This window comes from Drosophila takahashii, chromosome 3L (assembly GCF_030179915.1).
Source record: "Drosophila takahashii strain IR98-3 E-12201 chromosome 3L, DtakHiC1v2, whole genome shotgun sequence".
NCBI lineage: Eukaryota > Metazoa > Arthropoda > Insecta > Diptera > Drosophilidae > Drosophila > Drosophila takahashii.
This window is the reverse complement of record NC_091680.1, coordinates 7,292,525-7,310,146: the sequence shown is the minus strand read 5'-3', so window position 1 is coordinate 7,310,146 and position 17,622 is coordinate 7,292,525. Positions and strand designations below refer to the sequence as shown.

The 17,622-nt window shown below is 41.2% G+C and overlaps 5 protein-coding genes across 6 annotated transcripts; 3 read left to right on the top strand and 2 right to left on the bottom strand.

Moving 5' to 3' along the window:
• Nucleotides 1–466: 466 nt before the first annotated feature.
• CycA (cyclin A) lies at nt 467–8,067 on the bottom strand. Its single transcript, XM_017148393.3, has 7 exons — nt 7,440–8,067; nt 6,594–6,781; nt 6,263–6,521; nt 2,229–2,452; nt 1,954–2,158; nt 1,645–1,892; nt 467–1,584 (listed from the first exon to the last, which is right to left on the bottom strand). The coding sequence occupies exons 1-7, from the start codon at nt 7,629–7,631 to the stop codon at nt 1,428–1,430; spliced, it is 1,473 nt and encodes a 490-aa protein (XP_017003882.2). The 5' UTR covers nt 7,632–8,067; the 3' UTR covers nt 467–1,427.
• Nucleotides 3,426–4,978, top strand: LOC108061942 (RIB43A-like with coiled-coils protein 2). Its single transcript, XM_017148394.3, has 2 exons — nt 3,426–3,695; nt 3,756–4,978. The coding sequence occupies exons 1-2, from the start codon at nt 3,570–3,572 to the stop codon at nt 4,773–4,775; spliced, it is 1,146 nt and encodes a 381-aa protein (XP_017003883.1). The 5' UTR covers nt 3,426–3,569; the 3' UTR covers nt 4,776–4,978.
• A 2,167-nt stretch (nt 8,068–10,234) lies between the features above and the next one.
• On the top strand, nt 10,235–11,653 carry LOC108061953 (uncharacterized). The gene is made up of 5 exons (XM_070214238.1): nt 10,235–10,319; nt 10,384–10,588; nt 10,646–10,791; nt 10,849–11,007; nt 11,067–11,653. The coding sequence occupies exons 1-5, from the start codon at nt 10,298–10,300 to the stop codon at nt 11,327–11,329; spliced, it is 795 nt and encodes a 264-aa protein (XP_070070339.1). The 5' UTR covers nt 10,235–10,297; the 3' UTR covers nt 11,330–11,653.
• On the bottom strand, nt 11,626–14,130 carry Grasp65 (Golgi reassembly-stacking protein 2). The gene is made up of 2 exons (XM_017148420.3): nt 13,943–14,130; nt 11,626–13,114 (listed from the first exon to the last, which is right to left on the bottom strand). Exons 1-2 carry the CDS (start codon nt 13,986–13,988, stop codon nt 11,826–11,828), a joined length of 1,335 nt encoding a protein of 444 aa, XP_017003909.2. The 5' UTR covers nt 13,989–14,130; the 3' UTR covers nt 11,626–11,825.
• Nucleotides 14,131–14,621: 491 nt separating this feature from the next.
• On the top strand, nt 14,622–17,556 carry LOC108061884 (sentrin-specific protease 1-like). Of its 2 annotated transcripts, none has more exons than XM_017148297.3 (3): nt 14,622–14,786; nt 14,855–15,948; nt 16,425–17,556. In XM_017148297.3, exons 2-3 carry the CDS (start codon nt 15,134–15,136, stop codon nt 17,404–17,406), a joined length of 1,797 nt encoding a protein of 598 aa, XP_017003786.2. In that variant the 5' UTR covers nt 14,622–14,786; nt 14,855–15,133; the 3' UTR covers nt 17,407–17,556. The 2 variants fall into 2 exon arrangements, with proteins under 2 accessions (XP_017003786.2, XP_070071728.1); XM_070215627.1 differs by having other exon boundaries at nt 14,850–15,948.
• The last annotated feature ends 66 nt before the right edge of the window (nt 17,557–17,622 follow it).

The following is a 17,622-nucleotide window of genomic DNA, read 5'->3' as shown; positions in this document are numbered from 1 at the left end:
TCAAGACATCTTTTATAGTCAACAGATTTGTATAAAATTAAATTCTTAACGAAAAAATTAAAAAGATCTGTATAGATGAAAATATCTCCAAAATCAACGAAGCTATATTTTTCAGGGACCGTAAATAATCATTATTTGAGATTTTTATTTTAAAAGGCCTACTGAGATTTGTACAAGTTTTAGTCAACAATTTAACTGCTTTTTATGCACTTTATAGACATGAACAAATAACAGTTAACTTGCTTTCCAGATTTATTAGCATGCATATACTTTGTCAGCAATAGTAAAAAGATCGTTATTTTTGACGTTTAAAACGAAAAATCACAGTAGTCTTTTTAAAATAAAAATCTCAAATAATGATTATTTACGGTCCCTGATATTTTTTATCTATTAATTTTTCCGTTTCATCTACGATTTGCAATAGATTCAAAACTAATCCCAGCTTATTGTTCGCAAAACTCGCATGTTGCGCATGTCTTTCACAATTTTATTGAATACAATAGGTATATGGAATATACGGCTTGCGAGCACAACGCACTCGGCAATGTTATAAAATTATATTTAGCAGTTAGTACAATAATATAAGTTATGTTAACGTCGAATCTCCCGTCAACTCGGTTTCTGTATTTAGCTAGCGCTCTGTGTTTATGCTCTCAGCAACATCAATCCACCCACCGAGATTTGACTAAGTAAGGTAAACATTTAGTAAGCGTCATTAGATTGATATGAGTCAAGCAGCAATGCATGGCTGCTATTCTGACAAAGATTTAAGATGTATTTCTTATGGCTACGCAGATTTAGGATGGTCATTTCTTGTTGTGTATTTTCTCAGGCGGCTTTTGTGTCTTTTGTAAAATTGACGTTTGTATTTGTTTCGTGGTTCACAGAACATTCATGGACTAATAGTTAGTATATAAATATGTGTAGATAAAATAATTCTCGGAGCTAGCTGTTTCTGCTAAAGACACATTGTATACATCCGTATGGTTCAGTTTATAAATACATAAAAATACATAGAGAACAGGGATCGATGGTAGGGTAAAATATAAAATATTGGTAGCCTGAGCAGAAGCAGAATCGGAACAAATAGGTTCGGTGTCCGGGTTCCCCTTGTTGCTTAGAGTTCTCGTTGTTCCTCACGCTTGGCGTGGCAAGCTCTCACCGTGCACCGACGTGAATGTTAGATGGATAGTGTGCATTACTTCCTAGCAACTAATCTTTTATATGGCGGGCATATAAAATTGTCCAGAACGCATTACGTGGAGCTCGCCAATCGGCCAATCCAATCTATGTTCCCAGCTTTATAGAACCGAACGGCGTTTGTTCCTTCCAATGTGTGTGTGTACACTTAAAACTAAAACTACAAAATGGTACATGGAAACACTAAACTAAAATACAATTTGACCATGGCAGAGGCTCAAAAACACTTAAAACTTATAAAACAAATTCACGTTCGATTTAGAATGATTCTCTGGCTGCTGCTGTTGCTGCTGCTCATTTTGCTTGGCGTTGTAGGCCTGGCAGAGCTGATCCAAGTCCTCCTTGCACAACTCAATGGAGTCGATCATGGCTACCTTCTTGTACCTGGAAGGAAATTCAATCTATTAGAATTATTTCCGATATACAGGTGTTGCTCCTACTTACGTGTCTCTATTGTACTTTTCCCGCATGGCCTGCGTGTTGAGGTCCTTTGCCGCTTTGTGGGTGTTGCTCAGCTGCAAGACCACGGTTTTCAGGTCTTCCAGCTTGTAGGTGGTGATCTCCTCCAGCTGCGGTGTCCACATCTCCATGCCGAGAATATGACGCGCCAGTGCGAGCGAAGCGGACGACATGAGTGAGGGCAAGTATTGCAAGTAGGTTTCTCCCTCCATCAGCGACAGTTCAGAAATGTACTATGTAAAGTTAGGGAATTCAGTTAGTTTTTCTATATATTTTTTATGACCAGTAACTTACCAGCGTCAGGAACTTCAGCCTTTCTGGCATATCGCACATCACGGCATAAGTGTTGATGAAAACATAAGCAGTCGGGGTGCCTAGATCGAAGGAGAGGATCTTCAAGATGACCTGCTCCATGCGCAGCACCTGCGCCTTCGTGTAGCTGTCGTCGGTGAGGAAAACGAACTCACCCACCTCTGGGGGATAGATCTCCTCGTATTTACTGCAAATAAATCAGAGTAAATTAATATAATATTTATAGATAAATTAATTTAAAAATTTTAATTTCTTACGAGGCAATATACATGGCTGCTGTGCCCACCAGCTGCAACTTGGAGCGCACCACCGCCATCAGGCTCAAGAAGCGATCCAGATAAAAGACCGAGAGGTAGAGGGTCTCCGTGTCCAGTTTGTACTCCTCGGAAACCTCCACCAGCCAATCAATCAGGATGGAGCGCATGTTGTGACTGATGTCCTTCTGCCTCCGCATATACATGGGTTTCGGGCGATGTTTCTTCTGAAAGATTGAAATAAGAAATGCCACCGATTAGGAACCGATCAATAAATTAGCAACATACTCATAATTACTACTAATTCGTACTATGGCAAACTTTGTTGGGCTACGGATACTGAAACATTCAGCAAGCGTAAAAAGATTCTAATTGATATTAGTATTTGCTCACATTTTTATCGCAAAAGGCGTATTTATTTTCATCAGTTTTTAATTTGTTTTAAGATTTTTCGGCAGTGAAACAAATATTTAACACCTCTCTTAAAGTATATTTGGGGTAAAACAATATAAAACAAATATACAAATTATTTTTATTATTGTACAATTTAGCATAAATATGCTAAAAGATTTTAGCAAATATATCTTGGGACCAAAAATACCAATTGATTTATTAATTAAAGGGTACCAAAAAGTCTATAATCGATTGGCAAGTTCCATACGAGAAGTGGTCAGGTAAAATCGAGGGAATCGAGTTTACCAATTTTTATTTGTTTATTGGTTATTTCGTGGTACGTGATTCGCATTCAAATTCCCAGTTTAAACGTGAAAATCTTGGCCGAAAACGCCTATTTGGCCAATATGTACAATGTACATAAATTAGGTGTTTATTTAATGGTGGCTTTAACGATTATTGGACACGTCAAGCGCCACGGCCTGCTCAAAATGGAGAAACGGTTTAGACCATTTTATTTTTAATTGGTGTGTATAAATGTATAAATTTCAGAATTTTACAAAATTAAAATTTATGCAAAATTTAAAGTATTACAAAAATGTAATATTTTAAATCAATAATCAATCAAAAAACATTTACAAGTTTCCACCTCCATAAAAAATATTCCCTAATAAATTCCCTAACGTTATTGAATATTTTACTACCTTCAAGTTAGTAATATACCATAAATAATACCCATTTCTTTAAAAAGAAATCTGTATCCAACCCAAAAAGTCAGACTGTACATTCATATTTAGTAGAGACAAACAAACAAACAAAGCACCCGGCAACCGGGCAAACAAACTCAACTGAAACTCCCAAAAAATATTCGTTTTTTCTTCCAGGAAGAGCCAGAAATTTCCTATAGCCTACAGATATCAAACACGAATATATTTATATTATATTGCCGCGATGACGCTCAAAATCGGAATATGTACGAAGCAGGATTTGGACGAGGCGATGAAGCTGCAGAAGCGGGAGCAGTACGAGGATGAGCGCAAGAGGCGGATATTTAATGCCAAGCAGCGACTCTACGGGGTGAGTAATCCGCAAAAGGAACCTCAATGAACCAAGTTCTTAAGAGATATATTCCAATAGCTCGATTTAGATACGCTGGATCGCCAGATCCTCGAGAAAAAGAAGCAGCAGACGGCGCAGTTGGAGTGCGACAAGAAGTTCGAGGAGCAGGAGCAGCTGCAGAAGCGTCTGATTTCGGCCCAGGAAAAGGAACTCGAAAAGAAGCAGCGCGTGGTGGACTCGGATCTCAACTATTATCGCTGTCGCTATCAGCGCAAGGAGCAGCGTCGCGAATTCGATCTGAATGATCCGAATTTCCTGAAGAAGGCCCGACCCACTAGAGTGGCCGACGATGACATCACACTGGGCGTTTCTAGTGCACAGATCTTCCAGGGCGAGGATCTCTACAACTTCGATCGCAAGTTGCGGCAGCGGGAGCAACAACGCGCCTGGTTGGATCAGCAGGTGCAGGAGCGCAAGAAGGCCGAGGATGCGCGCAAACAGGCCGACAATCTGCTGATGGACAACGTAGGTTGCCGGGACAAACATCTCCAGGAAATGGCCAAATCCGATCACCAGATGCGCAACCAGGTGATCCAGCGAGTGCGTCAGTTCAACATCAACATGGCCAAGCAGAAGCAACTTGATCGCGAGCGGGAGAAGCGAGAGAAGTACGAGGATGACATGGCCGAGATCTACAACATGCTGTCCAGCGACATGCTCACCGAGAATCCGGATGTGGCCCAATCGCGCACCGATCCGAACAAGAAAATTGCCTTCATGTATCGCGGCATGACTCCGGAGGAACTTCGCGTCTTCCGGCTGGGACAGGAGCAACAGCTCCGCTTGGCCACGCAGCGCAAGACGGAGGCCCAGATGATGGACAAGCAGTGGGAGCAGTATGCCATCAACATGGATCGCACTCTGGTGCTCCATCAGATCGAGGATGATCGGCGACGCAAGGCGGAATTCGATGAACTCATGCGAGCCAATTCCAAGCTGGCCGTCGAGCAGGATCAACAGCGCAAGGAGGCACTTGTGGGCCTGAGCAATTCCGTCTCCGATGATTTTTACGATCAGTTCAACAAGAACTCTCGTTAGTTGATTTTAAAAATAATTTACAAAATTTACTAACCAATGGAATCCGAGTATAATGACCTGGATGCGATTGGGAAGATGCCGCATTCTCTTGTAAAATGGAGCAATTTCTCACACGTGTCCGGGTCAAATACCATTTCGGTAAATTTTTGAAAATATTTACAGAGAAATTATAATCTTCATGTTCAATGCAAATAAATAAAAATTACAAAAACGTCAGTCCATAAATTGAAAACATAAAATTAACGAACTTTTGCTAAATGTTAAAATTAAAGAAGGCATTAAAATCTGATCCCATACGTTTTCAAGGTTTTATCCCCACTTTAATAATAACATACGGACAAGAAACAAATTTTATTGTTGACATTTGTTTAAAAAATTTTTTTTTTGTGTTTTACTATTTTTGAATTTAAAAACTATTGTTTTTTTTACAGACATTATATTTAAAAAAAAAAGAACAAAAAAATTAATTTTTATTAGCACAAATGAACCCAAGCAAAATGTGTCAACAAAAAGTATGTATAAGAATTTGCGCCTTTCGATATCAGGAAAAAAGTCACACAAAAAAAAAGAACAATTAGCTGCAAGTCAAATTCCATTAGTTCCGAGTGTAATTGTGTAGTGAGCAATGCTAGAAGTCGAGAAGAAAACGTAGAAGAAGGATAAGAAACGCATGCGAGACGTTTCCCGCCCGATAAACATGTGCCGAGGGGCGGGGAAAGAAGAGGGAACGAACCCACGGACCCAGAAACAGGCAGACGCAGCGTTGCGTGAAGGGAATGCCACTTTAGGGTGCGATACTTTAGGGTCCGTCTTCCTGTTCTCTTACCCACTCTCCTGAAGAATAGAGAAATTACGTCTGCCTGCATCTGCACACAAATATGAAATGCACATGGCATACAGACAGGGGGTAAAAAAAAAACAAACACGAAAAACCAAAGGTACTCATCAAGGGGAGAATCCCTACCAGGCGACATTTTTGTCTTATCTTGGTATCTGGATTTTCCCTATGATGACAAACTGTGTTTGCAGTATGCTTTAAAATAATTAAATATCCTATTCTTACAAAATACATAAGTGGTTTATACCCAAGTACTAATTTTTTACTAAATTTATCGAAAAAATAAATTAAATAATGGCAGATATCGTTAATAAAAACTTTTTTAAACTATCATATTATATTGGAAAACAGTTCTATTAAAATGGAGGCTATGTAGGCTCTAAAACTGTAAAAGTCAGAGTTCAAAGGAGTTATGTTACACCTATATAATAAAAAGAAGTTAAACAATAGGTTGTCCCTAAATAGAAAAAAAAAACTTTTTAATTTATTAATTGTAGAAAGATAATGATAATAAAGACAAATAATAGGAAAGAAAGGTCACATTAAATTCAATCAGAAATAACATGTAACAATACGTTATATCCAAGATAATCCTATTCATATTTCAAAAGAGTTCTTAGTCTCATAATACAAATTCTACCGGACTTACCTCGCTCTCCCGGAAGTTCTGGAGTATGTCCATCTGGTACTGGACCACTTCGAAGAACCGCTGGCGATCATTGCGCGGCGGCAGCTCCTTGACTTGTCCACCAGGCGTGGCACCAGTTTCCAGACCATGGACACTGTTATCATTAGACTCAATGACACCGAGAATGGATCGGTCCACAGACATGGGCGATAGGACATCGGTCACGGACATGGGCGTGGCATTCAGATCGTATTCCACCAACTCCTTTTGCCCCGCATCGCTGGAAGGGGTTAAAAACACAAGTTTTTCAATGGTATTCCATTTTTAATGATGGAGACCGATGGGGACTTACAATTTCCCGACATATTGGTTCTCCTTATCGGCCAGGGACTTGCCGGGTGGCGCCACCTGGGTGTCGCAGTTATCCTCGTACACAGAGAAGGTCTTGAACTGCTCCACCACGGGCACCACATTCGATTTCTTGGCGGCAAAATCCACATTTTCATCGACATTGTGGTTCCTGACGTCACGGAAGACTTGCTGAGAAGAGCAAGAAAATATAATAATATTAATATTAAAATTACTAAAACTAATAAAACCAAGAAAATTATCAAATTTATAGTTTAAAAACATTTTAAATAGTTATAATTTTAGAAGCTTAAATAATATTAATATTTGGGTCGTCTTAAATCAAATACCAAATTATTTAAGATTTTTATTTTCAAAGCTCAGTGTATGGACTAAGTTCTAAAAAAAAAAAAAACTCCCCCGTCCAGTGCTCCCTGGAAAGATCCTGCTATTCAGTTGCGCGCCGTTCCCTGGCTTCCCACAAAGTGCGCCAATGTGTGCGTGGGCAATTGCATTTGCTATTGCTCTCCTCTTTGCTGTGCTGATTTGTTGTTGCAGTTGTTTGGAAAAGGCGCGCAATTGCCAGGCTTTGTGCTATTTTCTAGGTTAGTTTAGATTCTAGGTTATGTGCCAATAATTAGCAAATGCACATAGTCTAAAAAGAATTATCCAAAAAATGGAAAGAGAAGGGGGAAAAGGAGAGAAAACCACCACCACTGAGTGAGCGCACAAACACGCGTACAGGCGCAGTTTCGTTGGTGAAGATCCCACCACCAAAAACAAAAAAAACAGCAGCTGCATTGGAATTAGACTGGAACTGGAGTTACGGGAAATTGTGAACGGTGCTTACCGCTTTCCCGGACGGACGCGGCACGTTGTTGTTGCCATTGAGCACGGCGAAATTCGCCCGCGGCGCAAGCGCATTTTTCTCCGATTTCCCGATAACGGCCAGCGGCTGCTTGGCGTTTTTCACCCCGGCCGGAATCGTGATGCCCGGATTCTCCTTGTTGCTCATGTCTTGGTGGATCTGGAAGCTGGCCATCGCGTGCTCCTTTTTATCCCTTTCTTCGTCGTCTTGTAAAATGGAGTCTTCGCTGTTCTCTTTCCTCCTCTCTTTCGCTAAGCGTCGCTCGCTTCCTGCTGTTCTTGTTGTTGTTGTTTTGTGCCGCTTTCTTATGCTCGACGCTCACACCGACACACACAGTCACAGGCTCATATGCTCACAAACATATGTACATATAAGCGGAGGCGAATTTTATCATCAACAAATTGACGCTCAAATTACACGCACACACACGGAATTCATTTGACTTTCAATTTCGATTTCTACAGCATTTTGCGTCACGGGAGCGTTGGAATTTGTTTCCTTGTTTGACTACGCTCGCCCGTACTTCGCAAAAGTTCACTGTTTTCCAAACGCCGTACTTGTTCTGCGGATGATCGCGGTTGAAGGTTGAAAGGCAATTGCTGGCTTCGTTTGATTTTTTCCCGGTCAACAGTCGTAAATTGTATTAGTGTTGCCTTCGCTAAAAAATCCCAAACAGTCGATATTTCCCTAAAAAATCCTAAAAAATCCCCATCACCAAGAAAGGCGTTGCGTCAAAACGTAAGTGTCAGTTATCGATTGCGTACTCCGTCTATCGATGTATATCGACAGTGTGCCCGTATGTAACTGCAGCGGGCGGGCAATTTGAAATTTTATAGTAAATTCAGAAATATTTATGCAAAGCGTTCTATCTATAAATTTAAATGATAAGGAATTTTAAAGGGACCCAAAATACCATTTCTTGTTTTCGAATATATCACATATAACAGAGGGTTATAAGAAATAATAAACGTGGGAATTCCAATGTGATTAGTGTGTTCCCCCGTAAATATGTATGTACATGCAGTTTGCGCTCGCGCTCTAAATCCAAATTGTATGTATAGCACGAGTGCATTGTCCTTCTACCTGGTTTTCGGGACTCCAGGACACCAGAAGTCGGCTTACTTTTCGGTTGACTCTTCTAGCGTAAAGATACCATTGTTGTTGTTGGTCAAGACTGCTGTTTCCCATTATTGCGAGGCATCTTTTCGCTCATTGTTTCGCCATTTCAGTAGTGATCTTATGTAAGAAACTTAGTTCCTGGGTCGGCAGATGCAAGGACAATGCAAAATCACATACACCTTTCACTCTCTGTCCGTAAGGCGATTCAGCTGCTCCAGAAAATTGATTTTCTTTGCCAGCCCAGATTTAGGAATAATGAGAAATTATTATTATTAAAATAGCTTTCTGGCGAAACAAAACATTTGTATAACATTTTAATTAAATGATTAGTTCAACTTTAGGATAGGATACATATTTTGTGTCTTTAAATTTTATTGCTGTGAATCGCTTCATCCATCATCCGATGTAAAAAATATGCCGCTAATGATATTCCAGGAAAGTTTGATTGAATGGTGCCATCGAAACAGTATCCTAATTGAGTTTCAAACTTTTCAGTCTTCCTATTACCAACTTAATATTTGTTGGCTGAAAAGAAGAGAAATAAAGTTTACGCCTCTTTTCTTCATTTCGAATCGATATCACCGAAAATACCTAGTAAACTTATGTGGCAAAAACTTAAAAAGCTGAAGTTGTCCCCAAAATTAATCTATTTTCTAAGACTTATTTATCAGCATAAACATTACCAGGGCGAACTACTGAATTATTTTCAAAGCAGCGGGGGAATCCTGTCAGAATTACTGTTTACCCTATATCTGAACGATCTTTGCGATGAATTAAATGGAGGACTATTCGTAGATAATCAACAAATAAGTATTCTAATGTATGCTGACAAAATTGTGATTCTCTCAGAGGGAACAAAGGCACTTCAAGATATGATAGACAAGCTGGAAAAATACTGCCTTAAATGGGGCCTCGGGGTGGACATGAGCCGATCTGAAATATTGATTTTCGCAAAGCGCAACAATCGTTCTCCGGAAGAAAGATGGATTTTATCAGAGAAAAGAACAAAAATTACTTTTAAAACCAATTTTCTTGGTTTCGTGCTTAGTTCGACACCATCTCCTATATTAAATAGTGAAGCGGCACTCTGCACTAAACGTAACATTCAGGCCCTCGATCTTCATTTAAAATATATAGGGAAGATATATTTTTCACGTACTGGAAATTCCATGGCGCTATTTCTTACAATTATAATAATCGAGCAAAATATTTCGTGGGCCAGGCAACTTGACGATTTTTGTAGACCCTTTAAATTAAATTGGAAGAGCTCTCTAAACTCGGAACTGGAATGGAATGATTTTTGCTCAAATCTACTCAGCCGCATTGAAAATCCTGATAAATCCTAATTATGCTCTACAGACTTCCAGAATTTTGGTACTACATTTAAAATAATACATTTATTTTATACACAATTTATCTTGTAAAATAATTTTATTATATTGCTATAATTTATTTAAATAAAATAATTATAGTAGGACAATTTACAGAATTTTTATTACATCCGTAAACTGTTAAATTGTTAAAATTTTCAAGTTGCTGATAATTCTGATAACTGAATTTAAAAGAAATATCTTATCAATATACCCTATACCCTAGGAATACCCTAAATATCTACTACAGTGGGATTTATTTGAAACCAGTTCCGACAACATGGTAGTGGTTCGATATTTTGTGGCATGCCTATCGATTTACCGACCACAAACAGCTGTACCGTATAAATAATGCCGCCGCCGGGAAGAAAAGGTAATAATACTTAATTTAATTAAATTTAATAATAAGTCTCTACTAATATCTGTTTACCATGCAGTTGCTCCAAAGAAACCGAACTTCGTGTGGACCACGCCAGCTACGGAATGCCTTCTCCAAATGTGGCTGGAAAATCTGGACGATTTCCGTGGCAAAGAACGCAAAAACTCTGATATCATGCGGGAAATGGCCCACGCTATGTGGGAGTACGATATTACTACGGTCGAAATAAAGGCTAAAATGGACAACATGAAGAAGAAATACCGGTATGTTCATCCGTCAGTATCTTAACATCTCATGTTCTATTATTTATGTTTTTATAGCAAGGAATTCCAAAAGATAAGGTTATTAAAAATTGAGCGATCTAGATGGATCTACTTCTCCCAAATGCGGCATATTATGGAATATAATGATGACGATGATGAGTTCGAGAGCGATGCAGAGAGCATACCAAAAACTGCCTATAAAGGTAAAATAAAACCCTGTAAGGATGGTAAAAAATATATATGTCTTGCATATTTTTTAGAGATAAAACCCTTAAAAAAGGAATCGCCTGTGGAAAATGAATACTCAGATTCGTCCATAGAATTTGAGTTCCCTGAGCCAGAAAATAAACGACATAAGAGAAATCAACCCGTAACTGAGGAATTTAGCGACGAAGAAATCCTACCAAACTTATATTCAGGTAAAAATCATCAATATATTTTGATAGTTTATAATCTTATATACCCATATTCCTTGCAGAGAACCGCCTCACATCAGAGGAGCCAACGGGAAGCATTCGTTCGGGAAATAACTCAGATTCTTCCGCGGATTTCGATTTTCCCGAACTAAACGCCAAGCGCTACAAGCAACAGCGCGAAAAAGCGGTGGGCGAAGAAATGCTGGCCCTTCAAAGGGAAACTCTAAATGTTATGCGAACGATTGCAGAGGATCTTTCCAGTTTTCATGATAAGTTCTTGAAAGCATTTGCGCCAAAACGCCAGAAACGCTCTAGACTAAGCTAATTAATAGATTTGTTATGTGATATGTAGACATCGGATTTAAAGCCACATTTAATCAGTTACAAATTTTATTTATTAAGTTATAATCAGATTAAGGCCAAACTTAATTGAGGTTTTTGTAAAAAAAGTTTAACCCATCAAATGTGGCTTTAAATCATATTTAAAAAAAAAAACGATTTCACCTAAAATCCGATGTCTAGTGATATGACAACTTTCATATGTAATGTGCAAAATATTTTTGCAAAAGGTGTATAGAATATGTTGACTTAAGAAAGCCACTCCAAAATATTAAAAGTTTGTTTACGTAAAGACCTTAAATACATATAAGTTTTTATTTATTTATTATATTAATTAATTTAGATTATTATTATGAATGCAATGTACATATTTTTGCATGCAGCTCCCTGGCCAATAATCCATACAAAACAATCAGAAGATGATTCTCGAACATACACATAAAAGCTTAGCGACAATTTGTCCAGGTGAAGCAGTTGAAGTCTTAGTTGCCGGTCTGGTTGACTGCCGCTCCCGATGGTTCGTTTTCTGGTGGTGGTGCTGGTGCTGCTGCTGGTTGTTGAACTGGTGGCGCAGCGAACACATGGGCCATTTGTGGCGGCAACGGCGTTGGCTGCGTGGGAAACAGTCCGCCCATCGAGGGCTGCACCTGTGGATACGAGGGCACCGTTTGGGCACCTGCCGGATAGGAGAGGACAGCTGGTGCCGACATGTAAGCCTGCTGCGGTGCCGAGAACATGGGCACAGCCGCCGGTGGTGCCGGCGCAGCCGTAGCCTGCGGGAATGGCAGCTGGGCGGCGGGTATGCCACCCAAAGTGGCGCTCTGCTGCGCACTGGGATCATAAACGCCGGGTATAAAGATGTTGGCTGGTGCGGGAACCTGAACCTGCGGCACAGTCTCTTCAGCAACTGGAGCCACAGGCTCGGCGATATTGGCCTGCGTTTCCAGCGCTGCGGTGAGAGCATCGGTGGCTTCATCGGGATTAAAGTAGGTCTTGAACAAGCTCTGTGCCGGCGGCTCAATGGTGGGTGGCCTGACCTCGGCGTTCGTGGAGCCAAAGGTGTTGGCCAGCGGTGGTATGTAAGGCAATGTTGGTGCAACCACAGAGGCTCCCGCAGTAGCTACAGCTGGAGCTGCTCCGCCGGCAGTGAGCAGCGGAACAGAGGCCTCGGCGGCAGCAGAGGGAGAGGCTGCCGGATCTGCCTGCACGGGAATGCGATGCAGATAGCCGAAGCCAATGCCACAGCCCAGCGCGCCCTCGCCTCCCCAGGCGGTATTCGGTTTGATGGTGACCTCGCGGCAGGCATCATCGTCCAGATTGTAGACATACATCTTTAGGGGCTGCTGCTCGTGCGTTTCAATCAGGGTAAACAGGTCGTCGTTCTCGTGGCGAATGGCATCGGCCCCGATTACATAGTCGCTGTAGGCGCGCAAACCGGCCAGCTCGGCTGGCGAATTGGGATGCACTTCCAGGATGTGCCAGACGCTCTCGTTGGCGCCCTCGAAGGAGCAGAACCGAATGCTCACGCCCAGCAGTCCCTGGCCGCCCCAGCTGTTGCTCGGCGTGAGCGTCAGTTCGCGGACCGCCTGCGTCTTGCTGGAATAAACGGTCAGGCGCACCGGCTTGTCCACATTCTGGCGCAGTAGCTCCTTCAGCATATCGTTGTCCTGATCCAGACGCGTTCCGGCAATGGCCACGATGAAGTCGAAGAAGGCCTCCAGTCCGGCCTTTTGACCCGGCGAGTTGTCCTGCACTTTGAGTACGTGGTAACCTGCGATTGAAGATTTCGGTTTATTCGGAGTTTTCTATATAATGAGGGGGTATTCTATTCGAACCAAAGTGCTACCTATAGTCCATGTCAAAAGAGATATTTTTAATCAGATTTAAACTGCAATATTAAATAGCTTTTAAGTGGATCTCGGTTTATACAGATTTTTACTTTAATTTTATTTATAAAATAATAACTATTAAGATTTTTAATCAGATTTAAACTATAATAATAGATAATTTTTAAGAGGATCTCGGTTTGTACAGATTTTTAATTTAATTTTATTTATAAAATAATAAATATTTAGATTTTTAATCAGATTTAAACTGCAATATTAAATAGCTTTTAAGAGGATCTCGGTTTGTACAGAATTTTACTTTAATTTTATTTATAAAATAATAAATATTTAGATTTTTAATCAGATTTAAACTGCAATATTAAATAGCTTTTAAGAGGATCTCGGTTTGTACAGATTTTTACTTTAATTTTATTTATAAAATAATAAATATTTAGTTTTTTATATTGCTTACAAAACAAGGAACAGGTCTTAGCAACCCTATAGCGTAAATATATGTATTTTTACTTAGGATCAAGACTCATTAAACTGGTAATATATTGTCAATTTGTAAGGTCAATAAACTTGCATTGAAAATATCTTACTAATCAAGTCTCCTCATTTGTTTGGACTTCCTTTTTCCTAACAATTTATCTTAAAGGTACTTGGCAACAGGGTATCAACTAGTCGACTATCCTATGCTCTTTCTTCTGATTGGACCAGCGGCAGGTTTACGTTTACGTGGTCCGTCGAGAGGAAGTTGGATGCCCACTCACCTTCGGTGCCGCCACCGGGAACGTGGATGCTGTGGCTCGAGCCCATCGTTCGATTGCGTCCAGTCGAGCTCTATTCCAAATCCGGGCACTGACTTTTTTCAGCGCTTTAGCCCCGTTTTAATTGTGCCAACAAAATAAGTTCTGGTTCTGTTCTTCGTGGCAATAATTTCGTTTCGTCGTAGATATTAGTGTGGCCGCAGGTCGCCGAAATACCACAGAGCCAGCGGGTGTGCTAAAACTAACAGCTGATCGGAAGGGTTACTAAAAGGTTAGGGTTATTCCAGTGCTTGCGTGGTTTGAAATTAAATTAGATCAAGGCTCGGCCTATAAAGATAAAACCCGAAATTGATGTATTACACTTTCTTTGAAAATATAAAACTTTTAATTTTATTATAATGGAAATCACTTTCAAAATATTCTATTCAGTCAGATGTTTGCAACGCAGTGAAGGAGACGTTTCCGACCACATAAAGTATATATATTCTTGATCAGCATCCATCTAGCCATGTCCGTTTGTCCGTTTCTATGAGAACTAGTCTCTACATTTTAAAGCTATCGCGATGAAACTTTCACAAAAGTCTTCTTTCTATTGCAGGTAGTACATATTTCGGAACGAGCCGGATAAGAAAATTCATTGTATATTTGTAGGAAGTAGGCGTTTTGATTTTTGACAACTTCTGATATCTGAAATTTTTTGATCATTTCATTTATGTTTGCTTCATAGCTTTTAATTTTGGATTCTAGCTCGGCTTTACATTTTTGTGTCTTCCTGTTTCATTCGACAAGCTCTTCATCTTTTTCATGAATTGTAGCTTCCAATTTAACAATTTTGGATTTAGATTCGGTAAGTTCGTACTCTAGCTTTTCGATTTGCTTGTCTTTCTGACTTAGATTGTTTTCATCGTAGCGTAGCGGAAACTCAGGATCACAAGCAACCGATTTTGAGTGAATTTTAGCTGGGAGACATAAAGATTGCAGCTAAGATTCAGGAGCAAAACGACCAGATTTCAAGAGAGTTTCAGCAGGAAGACTGCAGCCCGTTTTTCAGCGAATTTCAGCAGGAGGAGCAGTCAGATAGAATTCGAGATTCGAGATACTATCAGAAGGAATCGAAAAGGAACCGCCAAGCCAGCTGGAATCCGTGATCGAGAACTATCAGCAGATCCTTACATCCTTAAACCCCTTAATTTGATGGCCAATCCAGAGCTATTAGAATTGCGTCAGCAGCTGGCTGATGTCTGCCACAAGCTGGTAGAGGAAGTCATCCGTGTAAAATCTACCAAGCAGAGCGTCGCCCTGCTCAAGGAAATCTTTTTATGCATCGAGGACACTGAGCCTTCGAAGGACTTGGTACAACATCAGAGGGCCACCAGGCAAATAGACTACCTCCAAACCGAATTTTCGATAGGCCTAGAAATTTTGAAAAGACAAAGACAGCTGGTAACTGGTTGGTATAAGGCCAAGGAAGTAGAACCGGACAACGGGGAGGCAGGCTCGGGAGATTCAACCTGGAAGAGACGCCACCAGGAGGAGAATACACCTACGATCAAGTACCGAAGGGTGGACAACTCCTTTCCCCGCTTCATAGCGAATGAGCCTGCTGAAGACCTGATATTCAGCAAGTCCAATCAACACCGGGTGCGCAATGAAGCCCCCTACCTGCCCATCCTCAACCACGAGTTGGAGCGCATGGAGGAGCACGAACAATATATGAACCTCATCCACGCCAGTCGCTTCGAATCCAAACCGAAACCCCCGCCGCTGCAACGCATTGACATTGGCAACCGCCATGATAACCGAGGGCTTTCCGCCTACGCCAGCTTGATCAGCAGCCAGTCAGAGCGCCAAAAAGCGACACCAATGCGCCTTGGTAGCTTCAACAGCAGCCGTGCCTCCATCCTGTCCAGCAGCTCGGGAAGCAGCGAATCTTCCGATTCCTCCCTGATGATCACGGCCGTTGAGGATGGCTCGAATGAAAGGAAAGCCAACACGAGGACCAACCACACGTGAGTGTCTTTCTAATAGTGTTGGGTAAAAACTGTTCACTTGGGTGAACATGTTCACTTGTTCTTTTTTTCCCAATGAGTCAACTCACTCAGTTTGCTCACTTGTTCACTCGCTCACTTGTTCACTTGCTCATTGTCTGTAAAACCGTATGCATAATGCATCCTAAAAGTACAAAAAAAAAATACTTTTTGTGGCAATAACAAAAAGATATCAACTGAGCAAGTTAACTAAAAAGATCAAATAAGAGAGCCAAACTTAACAAGTGAAAAAAGAAGAGCAAGTACCTGAGCAAGTGAACAAAAAGGAGCAAGTGAGCAAAAATGAACAAGTGAACAATAAATAACAAGTTCGAAGGACCATGTTCACTCACTCAGTTTAGTGAGCAGCTCTTTTTTGTTCACTCATTCATGAGCAACCCAACACTACTTTCTAATATATTTTTAAATCTATGTATCCTAATTCTATCACTCATCAGTGACGCTGCGAAATCGCTGAGTGGCCACCAGCCTACCAGGCATCGTCGCTTTTCCAGCTGCATCTACCTTAAAGATGACTTCGTGGAGCAGTTCAGGGCCAAGTCGGCTCGCATCCGGGAGGAATCCGAGCACCGTCGTCGATTGGCCGCTGTGGAGGCTAATCGCACCACGGAGGAACGACGTGCGTACGAATGCAAGCTGCGGGAGAAGATCTTCCAGTACCGCATCAGCCACAAGCCAATCTTCGGGTCGCCAATCGGGTCATCGGTGGACAAGCCCGTTGAGAGGAAGGAAATCCAACTCATTCCGCTTACCAAGGAGCACATGAGGCGCTATAACGAGCTAATGACAGGCGATTTAGCTTCGGTTCTTGTGGTCAAATTCAACATGCGCATTACCCGTCGCGACATTAGAACATTGCTGGATGGCGAGTGGCTGAACGACGAGGTGATCAATTTCTACATGAATCTGATGACCGAACGCTCGGAGAAGCGTCCTGGCGATTTGCCCGCCACATATGCGATGAACACATTCTTCGTGCCACGCCTCCTGCAAAGTGGACATGCGGGCGTTAAACGCTGGACCCGCAAGGTGGACATCTTCGCCAAGGACGTGATTCCTGTGCCAGTGCATGTCAACGGCGTCCACTGGTGCATGGCCATCATCCACATGCGCAACCAGACTATCCACTATTACGATTCCATGGGACAGCCGAATCAAGCCGTGCTGAACGCTCTGGAGGCCTATCTGCGCGAGGAGTCCTTGGATAAGCGGAAGAAGCCGTTCGATACAAGCGGCTTTAGGATCGAGAGCGCCACCAATGTGCCTCGACAGCAGAATGGCAGCGATTGCGGCGTTTATAGCTGCATGTTCGCCGAATACATTTCGCGCGATGTACCGATCACCTTTTGCCAAACGGAAATGGAGTATTTCCGCCGGAAGATGGTCCTGGAGATTGCGGCTGGTGAGATTTGGAACTAAGGAGATAATATCTGTAATATCTGTAATATACACAAAAGACAATGGCGAACCTTTATGGTTCGATTGTACACACGAAAGCATCAACAATCTACTACCGAATGTAACACTTCTAAATATCTGATTGTAACAGAGAAATTAGTTTTTCAATAAAACGCTATAAAGAAAAAAAAAACGATCAGTTTAAAACAGTTCGTTACAATTCATTGCTCTTCTCAT